At 36.8% G+C, this 12,541-nt stretch overlaps 1 protein-coding gene across 2 annotated transcripts in view; it reads right to left on the bottom strand.

Moving 5' to 3' along the window:
• The window catches only part of CNTN3 (contactin 3), a 361,804-nt gene that overhangs the window by 105,716 nt on the left and 243,547 nt on the right, over window positions 1–12,541 (bottom strand). For both annotated transcript variants that reach the window (XM_063630736.1, XM_055259312.2), the window contains 4 exons: window positions 6,142–6,345; window positions 4,838–4,940; window positions 4,143–4,327; window positions 517–653 (listed from right to left, as the gene is read on the bottom strand). In XM_063630736.1, coding sequence (XP_063486806.1) covers window positions 517–653; window positions 4,143–4,327; window positions 4,838–4,940; window positions 6,142–6,345 — 629 coding nt within the window. The remainder of the gene's footprint in view (window positions 1–516; window positions 654–4,142; window positions 4,328–4,837; window positions 4,941–6,141; window positions 6,346–12,541) is intronic.

The following is a 12,541-nucleotide window of genomic DNA, read 5'->3' as shown; positions in this document are numbered from 1 at the left end:
AGAGTTTCTAGGTAGTATGAAAGGTTAGGTATGGAAATTGAAAGAACATAATTGACTTAGTATACAAAAAATGGGCAAAAATGACATGGCTTGAGAAGGAGAGTGATGGGGAAAATAAGTACTTACATAACAAGGTAACCAAGTAATAGATACATTCATTCTCCAGAGGCCACACCAAGTTGTCAAACAGGAAAAGGAAATTATATCCTAAATTTGATTAAAGTAAGGCCTTCTCTAACTTCAATACCAAAAAACAGTAGATTATTTTACAGACTAAATTCACACCGTGACTTCTTCCCAGTGAAATGCCATGCTGAAAAGCTCTCCTCACTGGCAGACTTGGTACTTGATTTGATATTTTTCCTCCTGTACCGCTGCTTAGAAGTAAAGGAAAGTGTGCAAACTCAATGGTTTATTTTGGTACTAGAGACTAAAGAAAGCATTTGCTAAACACAACGTGAGGAAAGGGTGGATTTACCAGGCCTCTAAATCCATTTTAGATCCATGTTACCTTACCTCTAGCACTAGGGCTGCTCCATTTTTCAGCCATCGGTAGGAGGGCTTGGGCTTGCCACTCGCCCTGCATTCCCAATAAAGACTGTCCTCCACGGCTATTTCCACATCCTTTATGAGTTGAACCCAATGGGGCTTTGCTTCAACGAAAGAAAAGGGAGAAGAAAAGAAATTTAAACCACCCAGCAAATAAAATGTTTTTATTATTTTATTATCTTATCTGGACTAATAGAAATGGACATGATAATGAGAAACAGATTGATTTGAGAACAGAGGTTAGAATTATATTTTATTTACTAAGTATCTACTCACTGGCTGTATGAAACGTTTCTACATTTGAGGATGGATGTTGCAATCTGTTATTTCCTAAGGCAAATTAAGTATGCTTTCTCTATTTTCAAAATTCTGAGCACTGTATTATATTATTTAGATATCTATTAGTAGACAGTAATACAGGTACACAAAACTGATTTTGTTTTCCAAGTGTATTTTTGAATCATGAGATCACAACTGATGATAACTTAATAAGTGAATGACAGCATATATTGTTCTTAATTATGAACTAAAAATTAACATCCATAGGAGAGAAACTTCTATAAGCCGAGGAAAAAATATTTTCCACAAGTTAGAAATAACTTAATTAAATACAAACCAGTGAGCATCTTAAGAACCTCTGAGTGAATTAAGATCAAAGCAGGAAAAGATGGATAAGTTGGTTCAACGTGAATCATGTGATTTTTTGCCAGAAAAAGAAGTAACTGATGCAACTTTAAATTACGTATGCAAATAAGTTCAATCAAGTGAATTTATCATTTTCAACTTATGCTTTAGAGGGTATTTGGAAAATTCATTTTACAGATGAAAGCATCGTACCACTTACAATGAAATTCACTTACTATATACAGTATATCCAGCCAAGTCTCAGCTTTTCTTTTAAATCCAAAACTGGGAGGTGAGATGTCTTACTGGTTTCACATTGCATTATGCATGTGATGTGTACTGTGGGATTCACATTTGCATCCTCCATATGGAGAAACAGTTTATCTATTTCTATTTAATTGCAACCATGGGAAGATTTGTCTTTCCATTTCTAGCTCATAAAATTACTTTTTTATAAATGAAACTGAAAAGAAACTATGGCTATTTAGCTTTTACAGAAAATGTATTGGTCTAAGTTTTCTCTTTTATGTGTGTGTGTGTGTGTGTATACATATATATATATATATAACTTGCTCAGTATGAAGTGCAGTTCAGTACCAAATCACTTCTCTCTATATTAAAACACATTTTCTTTTTCTTTTAGGAATGATCAGCCTGAGATGGAATATGACGGTGAATAGACTCACACATCAGCCTCTTATAGAGACCCGAGTTTCTGAAAAAAAAAAAAAAAAAAAAAAAAAAAAAATCCCACAAGCTTCCCATAGTAATACTCTTCTCCAAATGGGAGGATAATTCGCTGGACTAAAAAATCCTGAAATCATAACTGCCACATCAATTCTGATTTCTCCCCTTATTCCATCATATGAGATGCAAATATTCTATAGACTATTTTTCACATGAAATATTAGAGCAGACAACCAGAGAACTGCATGGCATCTACTTAATATATTAATGTTAAACAGAAACTGTAAGGCAACTTTCATGAAATGCTTTATGCCATTAATTTCTGATTTACTTTTTAGGTATGTATCACATTACCTACACAATGGACTAAGGCAATAGTCTACCTCTTTTACTAAGTATAGCAGACACTGTTGGTTTTCTGTTGTGCATTCATTTCCTCTCTTCCTTATTCCTAAAATAACACCAATTTTTAATTCAGTTGTCCACTCTTCCATGACCTCACATTGTCCATAGAAACATGACATTATCCTCTGTTCCAAAGTGAAGCACTTAATTGTCTAATCTAATTTCTCCTTGCCAGTGATTGGTTTAGGAATGAACATGTAGCCAGTGAGGTTTGAGGAGAGGACTTCTAGATGTTTTGGAGAAAGGAAGGATGAGTAACAACTGATGTGCTAGTCACTGCTGGCAGCCATTTTGTGATCATAATGGAAACTAACATGCAGAAAAAGGGAAAAAACATAGTCAAGGGCAGAAAAAGTAATCACAAAGAAACTGGGTTGTGGCCTGATGACAAGGTAATTAAATGACAATTTAGCTTTGGATATCCTCATCATATGAAACATACAATTGTTTATTATGTATACAGGGTTTCTGTTATATAGAGCTAAAAATACTTTTACTGAAACATTAATACACTTGGAATATCCTGTGTCTTCCCATAGTGGTCACTTCTTATCCTAGATCAAGTAGTGGTTGCGCAGAAGGAAGGAACTAAGCTAGAGTATGAGAAAAGGTTACTTGCTTTGTTGGGGCCTTAGAGCTGGACAGCCACACGGGTTACGTGCTTGCTCCCTCACCCCCTATTTCCCCAGAATCCTAGGAACCCAAAGACCTTGAAACCTGGGTAAGTTCTGTGCTATACATTCTAAACTAATTATGCAACAAGATGGGAGAGTTACAAAACAGAATGACTCATGCTACCAAACAATGCCTCCATTTGTTTCTGACAGATCCTAAAATCTTACAATATAATAACAAGTGTTAATCATGCCAGAAGTAATGCACTGGTAGACTTCATATTTTTCAAGGTGGGGGGGTCATAACACCTATAATTTTAGTATTTGCCTTTGCAAACTTTTCTTCTTTGCAACATGCACATATGCTATCCAAGGATGTATTGCAAGATGTTTCAATTTCCAATTTCTAAAATAAATAGAATATAATTGAATTTACCTTTTACAAGAGTGGTCAATTCCCACTAGTTTTACAATGTTTGTAATGATTAAAGTGCAAATACATATTCACTGAGCTGAACATATACGTCTCCATATATTTTATAAGTCCGTTTTGTAAAATTATATATTTATTTTTTCTAAGTCATGTTTTCATCAAAAGCCTAGTTTTCTTAAAATAAGAGGTTTGAAAACAAATTTCAAAAAAAGGCAATCTAATTTTCCTACAAATAGACTCTAAATAAAGGTGACATTATTATTCTTTCCTTACCCCAATTGAGCAGTACATCAAATAAAAGTGATTGCAAATTAAAGGCAGCAAACAGAGTACAGATACATTATTGGAAGGGATAGAATAACACTGAAGAACTCAACAAGAGCCAGAGTTCATGTGGTTTGCTTAATACAGTAATTGCAACTTTTCTCAAAAGGCAGTTTTTTCTTTTTTCTCTTTAGTAGAGGTAACAAAGAAAGATACACAACCTGTTTTCTAGAGGAGAAGACAAACAGAAAAGAGATCTCTCTCTAACGTGTTTAAGTGTGTGAGAGGTTATTCTTAGGAAAAAAATATGAAATATTTCATCTTTGCATGAATCATTTTAAAATGCAAAATGAATATATTATGTCGCCAACTTCATTACAAAAATTTATTTTTAATTCCCCCATGATAAATGTTTATCATCACTTAACAAAATGTTGAACAAAACGTTTAACCAACAAGTTGAACATTGGGATTCTGCTATAATCTCTCACCCCTAAACAACAACCATATTTTATAGATGAGAAAGTAAAAGCTAAAACTCCAATTTGCCCAAAGCAGATGCTCACCATAGTAAGTGAGACGCCCTCTGGCAACATTTTTTCCTCGTGAATTCTCAGCAATGCATTCATAGGAACCTGCATCTTCCTGTTGGAAGTTGGGGATTTCAAGCACACCACTGAACTTCCTTAATTTAATTTTGCTGGAAAATGGCAGCCCATCACTTCTTCTCCAATTAATCTGAGGTATGGGACTAAGAAGAAAATCGTCAAGTTGTCTGCTATTGTCTGGAAGCCTTTTCGACTTGAGAAAATAAAGCTTTTAAGATTGAACAAGAAGGCACAGGATTTTAAATGCAGAAAACCACTTTCAATGGTCAATTATATAAACCTGATAAAAAGATTTAACTTAACTCTTTAAGTTGATATTTTAATAAAATAAACTGCATTTTTCTTGACATGATTTCAAGAAAAAAGCCTAATACAGACCCACTGTATTAGATTACAGCAAATGAACAAGAAAAAAAAAACACCCACCAATTTATGAAATTAGGCAGGCAGAGTAATTTTCTTCAAATCGACTTTAAATATTAAAGTTTCAAACTAAATTTTATATGTGCATTTCCCCTGCATTTTATTTTTCCTTTGCCTCAAAATGAAAGTAAATTTTAGAAAATAAAAAAGAAGAGTCTTTCAAAAACCATCCTGATTTCTTATAGCAACCTAATATTTCAGCACATAGGAGTAAATGTTATAAAACTTACTTTCCAAGGGCAAAACATTCCAATTTCACAGTCGAACCTTTAGCTGCTGGAAGAGTTTCTGGAAACTGAACTTCTATTTTAGGTTCATATTCACCCATCACACCTATAAATCCACAATATAAAGTTAATCGTTTCAATATTTCCTTTAGAATTGCCTTGTTTTTCTTAAATAAAACTTTCTTTTGCTCCCATTTTGAACCAGCTCTTCTAGTGATTTCAATTAAATAAAATTTAGTCTATGCAGCTCAGATTCCCTTTTAACAGCCATCAAGTTGTTGATGAAACAGATTTTTTCTTTAACAATTTTTTAGTGGTGCTTTTTAGCCTATAACAAAATATCCAGAGCTTTAAAAAACCTGAACTAACTTGGGTCAAACATGCAATATTAATAAACATTTAAGAACTTTGGATTTGCTGATTCATAGGTTACCACGTACAGAGCAGTCCCAAGAAAACCACTAAACCTTTTACATTACACAAAATGGGAGGCTTTGAAATTGTGTATTCAATTTTGACATTGCTAGTCAAACTGACATATATATTATTGCTTCCTGAAATTTCCCTAAAGAACAAAAGTTATGGCAGGGAATTTACTTAATGATACCCTAGTAGCAGAGATACCAATCTTAAACTTATTAAATGGCTCCCTGGAGTTAAGAAACAATGACTTCATAAATGGGAAAGGTCAAATTCAATTATAACTGACTGGAAAAAAGTGCTTCAATGCTTTGTGGTCATAGCATTATGCTGTATCAGATATGGTTTTGTGTAAATGGGTCAACTACCCAGGCTTACGGATCTGCTTCCTCGGCAGCTCATAGACTCCCCTTAAACAGCCATCAAGGTGTTGATGAAACAGATTTTTTTCTTTAACGGTTTTTTTAGTGATGCTTTTTAGCCTATAACAAAATATCCAGAGCTTTAAAAACCTCAAGCTGGCAAAGGTCAGGACAGGTGACTTCATGGGAGTGCAAACTGAGCCCCGGGCTCAGAAGGGTCTCATGCTTGGTTTAAGTCTTTGCCATTGCTGTCTTAAAATTCTTAATGATTTTTGAACATGGGGCCACTCATTTTTACTTTGCACTGGTCCCTGCAAATTATGAAGCTTGCCCTGGGTAAGAATTATGCATAAGGACTGTGATTTATCGAATCATTTTTGTCAGTGTACTCATAAAATAGTCTTTGTGCCAAAAAACGCGAAGTGACAATTCTTCTAGATGTACTTTTTACATTTTCCCAGTTGCTTTTGTTTGCAGCCTCAGCACCATTTGCACTCAGAATTGCACTTGGAGAAGTTTCATTACCATCAGAACGTAGCACCAAAGGAGTTGGAGAGCCCAGCACTCGGGCATTTGTCACCATACTTGTCACCACACATGTGTAATTTCCCACATCAGATGGCTCCACCTTAGATATGTAGAGGTGCCCTGTCTCCTGAGAGACAAATCTCCGACTATCTTCTTCAACAAACGATGGGTATTCATTGAAGATCCAAGCATATGACAGTTCTAATAAAATTGTTGAAGAGAGAAAGAAATTCCATCATTAAGGACAGTTTTCCATTGTGTCCTTAATGTATCTATACAAACATCAACTTTACTTCCAAGTAGTGCTGAGTGTTTTTGTTGCAGGCCATGAAGAGAAGCAGTTAAGAGAAATAACTCTCAATTTATTCTTTATTATTATAGAGGACACCGTTGATTAGCATCCTGGTGGGACAATATTATTACTGTCATAATATCTCTGCTTCAGGCACCTTCTAACAAGCTTCTCCGGTCTTGCTCAGTTTTAATTCGTATCTCCATCCTGCCTCTACCATGATATTTCAAAATTAACAATCTAATCACGTCAATTCCTGACATCAACCTTAGCGAAGTTCTTTAACCTCTCAGGCATAATGCAAAATTGCTTAACCTGAATATGAGGCCCTTCATGGTTAAGGTCCTGCTGAAAACCTTAGCCTCTGAGAAGCCCCATGCTCTCTTTTGTCCCTGAGTCTTTTGCACATGCTGCTTCTGGGGCCTGTAACTCCTGTTGTCTCTGTCCTGTCTTTGGCTTTCTCCACTTTCAACACCAACCGCATTCTTTGAGATAACCTTCAAATGGTTTTCAAAGCTTGGTTCCAACATAAGGAATCACCTCCTCAGGTGAACTCTTCCTTAATCCTCCTTCTCTGGATTGATGCTCCTATATAGAGTAATTCTAAGCTTATTTCAACTAAAACACTTATCAGTATGTAACATTCTACTTACTTGTCTGTCCTCCTATCACTTGTTAAACAAGCGATGTTAGTTTTTATTTCACCTGCCCTTCTCCCTCCTCCAAATTAGCAAAATGAAACACTCAAAGGCATTTAGTAGGTCCTCAATAAAGATTCATGGAGTTAGTTAAGGATACAATTATGCTACTGACTAACATCTACGTAAAGTACAGTATGAGAGTTTTCTTCAACTTTATGGCCAAGGTGAATCAGTTGTCTGCAAAGGAACCATTGTTTTTCTCTTTTGTGATAATGAGGGCTAGATAATAATATGCCACTTTGTTCTGGAGGCCCAGGTTGTTCAGTGCCAAGTTCAGATTTAAGCACAGTTACTGTGGTTGGCTCATTGGCTTCCTGATTTCCTGAGCCCTATTTTCTCTTAGTTGCATTAACTCTACTGCATTGATTCATTACTGTAGTGCTTTCCCAATAGAGTTTCTTTAAAAAAAAAAAAAAAAAAACTTTTGGAAAACATGGAATCAAAATAAATTTAATGAATAACAAGTTTAAATATATTTAAGAGATAATTCCAATGGTGAAAGTATTTCTTTTTGGTAAAGGGAACAGTAAATCAATATGCAAATAACAATGAGATAAGGAGAAGGGTTAGATGAGAGCTCCCATGAGTTTCAGAGGAAGGACAGGTGCCATTCTTTCATGGCTGAAGAACAGGCCTTAAAGGACAGGAGAACACCGCAACAAGCAGGGATAAAAGCGCTCCAAGTAGAGTGAAGAACACGGGAAAAGGCCAGCAGAGAAGAGAACATGCTAAGGACCTAGAAGAAATAAAACATGATGACTATTTCCCATTCACAATGCAAATGCTTGATGTTTCCAAAAATTAGCAAGCCAACTGCAAATTATACAGACATCCAGAAACATTGGCTTTAACCTCAAACTGATTTTTAAACCATGCTGTCATAGTGGTATAATGTTTCATGAAATTTCAGTCAGTCATGTGGTAAGTCGTGAGCTCTAAAATCACTTATTGGGTTGTATGAAATAAATGCATCTCAAACATTACTCTATGGTTATTCTCATGCCTATCCTAATGATGCTTTTCTCTTGCAATAGTATTGAATAAACCACAGAGGAAAATAACACTAGCAAGGTAGGCTGAGTTTGTTCTGCAGTTGTTAAAACTGGCAGCTGTTGTAGCAAGAGCCCTTCAGGGTCTTCCTGCTGCTCTTAAGCATCCAGTTCCACCCCAACATTCCCCAACTCCGGCAACCTCACTTTGCAGTAAAGGAGGGAAAGCAATCTTTCTCTGCTTTCCAAAGTGTTCCACACAGGAAATGAACAAGATTGTCCTTCTCCCTTTTATCCAGCCAGATATCTACTGTTCTCCAATAGAGCAGTCCTTAGCAGGGCATTAGGAATAAAAAGTCAATCCTACTTACCCAGTTTATACTAAAAAAAATGGCTGAGAAAAAGAACTCTTATTCAGCGTCAGAAAACCAAAAATCTGGTGAATTTATGCAAGATAATATTATACAGTAATAAGAATGTATGAACAATAACTCCATGCAACATATCACAAATATAATTCTGATTCAAAATGTTTAACTCAAAATATGCACATAACTCCGTTTATAATGTTTATTTTAATCTAAAGGTTAATATTATTGATACTTAAACATTATTATATAGTTATAGAGATACTGTGGTGGCGTTGCCTATATGACACAGTAACTGATTGACTGGTAGGAGAAGGAAGGAAGCCAAAATTAAAATCATTTTAAGGCTGCTCCCAAAATGAACATGAAGTGGATAGGCACAAATCAAGGTGTAGACGGGTGCAGACATGGAGGTTCCTCCTTAGGTTTCACTTCAAGAGAAGCTACGGCACAGAACACAGTTGACTGACGGCCTCTACCTGCTACCCCAGGAGCACTGTGGCCACACACCTCCCTGCGCTACTCCTAGTACTGAACTGGATGGAGGTGCTAATGCTGGCTCGTTCCTGCCCCATGAAGGATTTCTCTAATGGGCAACTTCGGCTCGGCAACTCCCCATTTTTACGGCTACGGTATCCTCAGAACTGTGCTGTAGTCTGACATTCTTCCTAAGCAAGTTTTCCTCCCCACTCTCTGTTCACCAACATGGGACCTGACTCGCAGTCTGAGGCTCTCTGCCCATTTCTGCTCCTTCACCTTTTTTCCAGTTGTTTTTTTTTTTAATAAAAAAACTTCTCCAGTTTTTTTTGTATAAGTCTGATCCTTTAGTCCCATCTTGGTGTATGTGTCTCAGGGAATCTCAACATGGGGTTTCTGAAATTGAGTAACAGACTCTCCTCTGTATTTAAAATTGCTCCTCCCCCTTGAATTCTGAGAGAACGCCCATTTTCATTGACTTCCTTTCCTAGGGGTAACTGTCCCTCTCCCCAGTTTCCACTGAGACAATCCCCTCACGTCACTCCCATTCTTTAAATATGCAAACTGACTCCTGATTGATTCTTGGTACCTGCCCTCCAGACAAGTGAAGGCAAGACAGCATCCCAGAGAAAAACAGTGTGAGCCTACTCTGAGATCCCCACAGAAGGAAGAAGAAAAAAATTCACCATTTACAGATTTCACCACCAAAGAAGAAAATATTTCACCGTCTCCATGGGCCAAATTGCTGTGCAGGCCTAAACCTTCATATAAACCTTGAAAACAAATGGAAAGAAGCTTCTGTTTTGTCGAAGTTAGGATTTCTGCATCCTTCGTTTAGGAATTAGTGTAATCAGGCAAATTAGGAGGTCTATCTCAGAGTGGTATACTAATATCCCTGGAATTACACTGGGCTTACATTCTTGAACAACCATTCAATGCAAAATTTCAGTGATCTGTATAAAACTGTCCAGAAAATACACATCCTATATACTTCATGGTATTGAAAGCCATTTTAAAAAATGGTTTTATAAACACTCCCTTTCCCTTTGTATCTCAGCAGCACAATAAGCATAATTTTATATTAAAAGGAAAATAATACGGTCTACCTATTGAAATGAAGATATGTAACTGAATAATCCAATGATCTTCCTCCACCAATTCTCCCAAACACAACCCCAGAAAATCAAGAGAGTAAAGATCCTTGACGAACAACAAAGAAAAACTAACTCTAAGGTTTTGAGCTTGGAGAAATGGAAGAAACAGGAAAAGTAGGAGGAGCCACTCTGGGGCTGGAAAAAGGTATAGTAAAAATAGTTTTTGAGACTCAGACAGAGAGGGTCTAGACACAAATGTTCAGTGAGTGGCTGGCAGATTCAAATGTAAGCTTAAGAGAGAGTCTGGGCCTAATAATGGTGGGGTAGGCAGAATAACTGTCCCCAGAAAAAGTCGACACTCTAATGCCTGAAACCTGAAAATATGTTACTTGATATGACAAGGGGGAATCCACAGACATGATTAAGTTAAAGACCATTTGATGGGAACAATCTTGGGTTATCCAGATCGGCCTAATGTAAACCCAAGAGTCCTTATAAGAGAGAGGCAGGAGGGTCACAGTAAGGGAAAAGGAAACATGACCACAGAACCAGGTATGGTAGTCAGAGAATGACATTGCAAGGTGCTGTGCTCTTGGTTTGAAGATGGAGAAAGAGACCATGACCTAAGGAGTGCAGGTGGCCACAGGAAGCCAGAAAGGCAGAAAAACAGATTGCCCCCTTGAAACTACATAAGCAACATAGGCCTGCCAATTTCTTGATTTTTAGCCAAGTGAAACTGATTTTGGACTTTGGACCTCCAGAACTGTAAGAGAATAAATTTGTGTTGTAGTAATTTGTTTCAAGAGCAATAGGGAAGTAATGTACATGGCAAAGGTGATTAAGTTAGCCATCTCGCTGTGAATTCTGGTAGGCCCACTGTAATCACCAGGGACCTTAGAAGGGAAAGAGAGGGGCAGGAGAGTCACAGAAGGAGGTATGACTACACCAGCAGAGGTCTAAGCCATATAATCACTTGCTGGTGGCCAAGAGCAAAGGAACATGGGCAGCCTCCAGAAGCTGCAAAAGGGAAGGAAATGGATTCTCCCCTAGAGCCCCAAGGAGTAAAGCCCTGCTGACACCTTGATGTGAGCCCAATGAGACTTGCATTGGACTTCTAATCTGCAGAACTGTAAGGGAACAAATGTGTGTTGTTTAAAGCAGGGGCTCCCAATCCCCCCTTTTCACGGACCAGTACTGGTCTGTGGCCTGTTAGGAACCAGGCCAAACAGCAGGAGGTGAGCAGTGAGCAAGCAAGTGAAGCTTCATCTGTATTTACAGCTGCTCCCCATTGCTCACGTTACCTCCTGAGCTCTGCCTCCTGTCAGATCAGCAGCAGCATTAGATTCTCATAGGAGCACAAAACCTACTGCGAACTGCACATGTGAGGGATCTAGGTTGTGTGCTCCTTATGACAATCTAATGCCTGCTGATCTGTCACTGTCTCCCATCACCCCCAGATGGGGCCATCTCGTTGCAGGAAAACAAGCTCAGGGCTCCCACTGATTCTACATTATAGTGAGTTGTATAATTATTATACATTAAAATGTAATAATAACAGAAATAAAGTACACAATAGGTAAATGTAATGTCCTTGAATAATCCCTAAACTCTCCCCGACACCCACCCCAGTCCACGGAAAAAAATTTCATCGACAAAACAGATCCCAGGTGCCAAAAAGTTTGGGGACTGCTGACTTAAAGCCACTAAGTTTGTAGTAATTTGTTATATTGGCAATAGGAAATTAACACAAATGATGATAGCTAACAATGATCAAGTGTTTGTTATATGCCAGGTATGGCGCTAAGTGTTTTGGCTAGAATTTAAAAAAAAAAAAAAAAAAATACAGATGAACAGAGACAAAAAAAAAAAAAGTAAAGAAAGGCTGTAATTGAAAAGCCTCAAGAAGAATCAGATTTTATTTAATATGATTATAAGATCAATATAATGTTGAGGTATTCCAAAAGAGATATCAAACTACAACCCCCAAACAAATAAATGAGTGATTACTCTTTTCAAAGATTCACACCCTTGAAGACATAGAAAAAAAACAAATTTGCATTTAATAGAGTTGTACACTGTCATGAGAGGTATGCAGAAATTTGTAGCACCTATCTTTGTTTATAGACTTTCTCTTAATGGATGGAATCAAACATAACTTTTATGTCTTAGAGAGAAGAGCTGCACTAACTTTTCATTTATTGCCTCCATGACTATGTTTATATATATATGTAAATATATATCATTCTGACTGAAAATATTTGAGAATAATGTGATTTATACATTCTGAATATAGTAAAAAAAAAATCTATGGTAATACTATCAGAGTTTACTTATCATAAAAATCTGTGTTTGCAATAAATGTTAATTGTATCAAAGCAAAATCCATATCAAATCAGCATTCTTTGGAGATTTCTCAAAATCATTTTATGTACTATGATAAATAAAAAGCTGTAATAAAAATGATAATTTGATATAC

Source organism: Symphalangus syndactylus, chromosome 21 (assembly GCF_028878055.3).
Source record: "Symphalangus syndactylus isolate Jambi chromosome 21, NHGRI_mSymSyn1-v2.1_pri, whole genome shotgun sequence".
NCBI classification, from domain to species: Eukaryota; Metazoa; Chordata; class Mammalia; order Primates; family Hylobatidae; genus Symphalangus; species Symphalangus syndactylus.
This window is presented reverse-complemented; position numbering and strand designations above follow the sequence as displayed.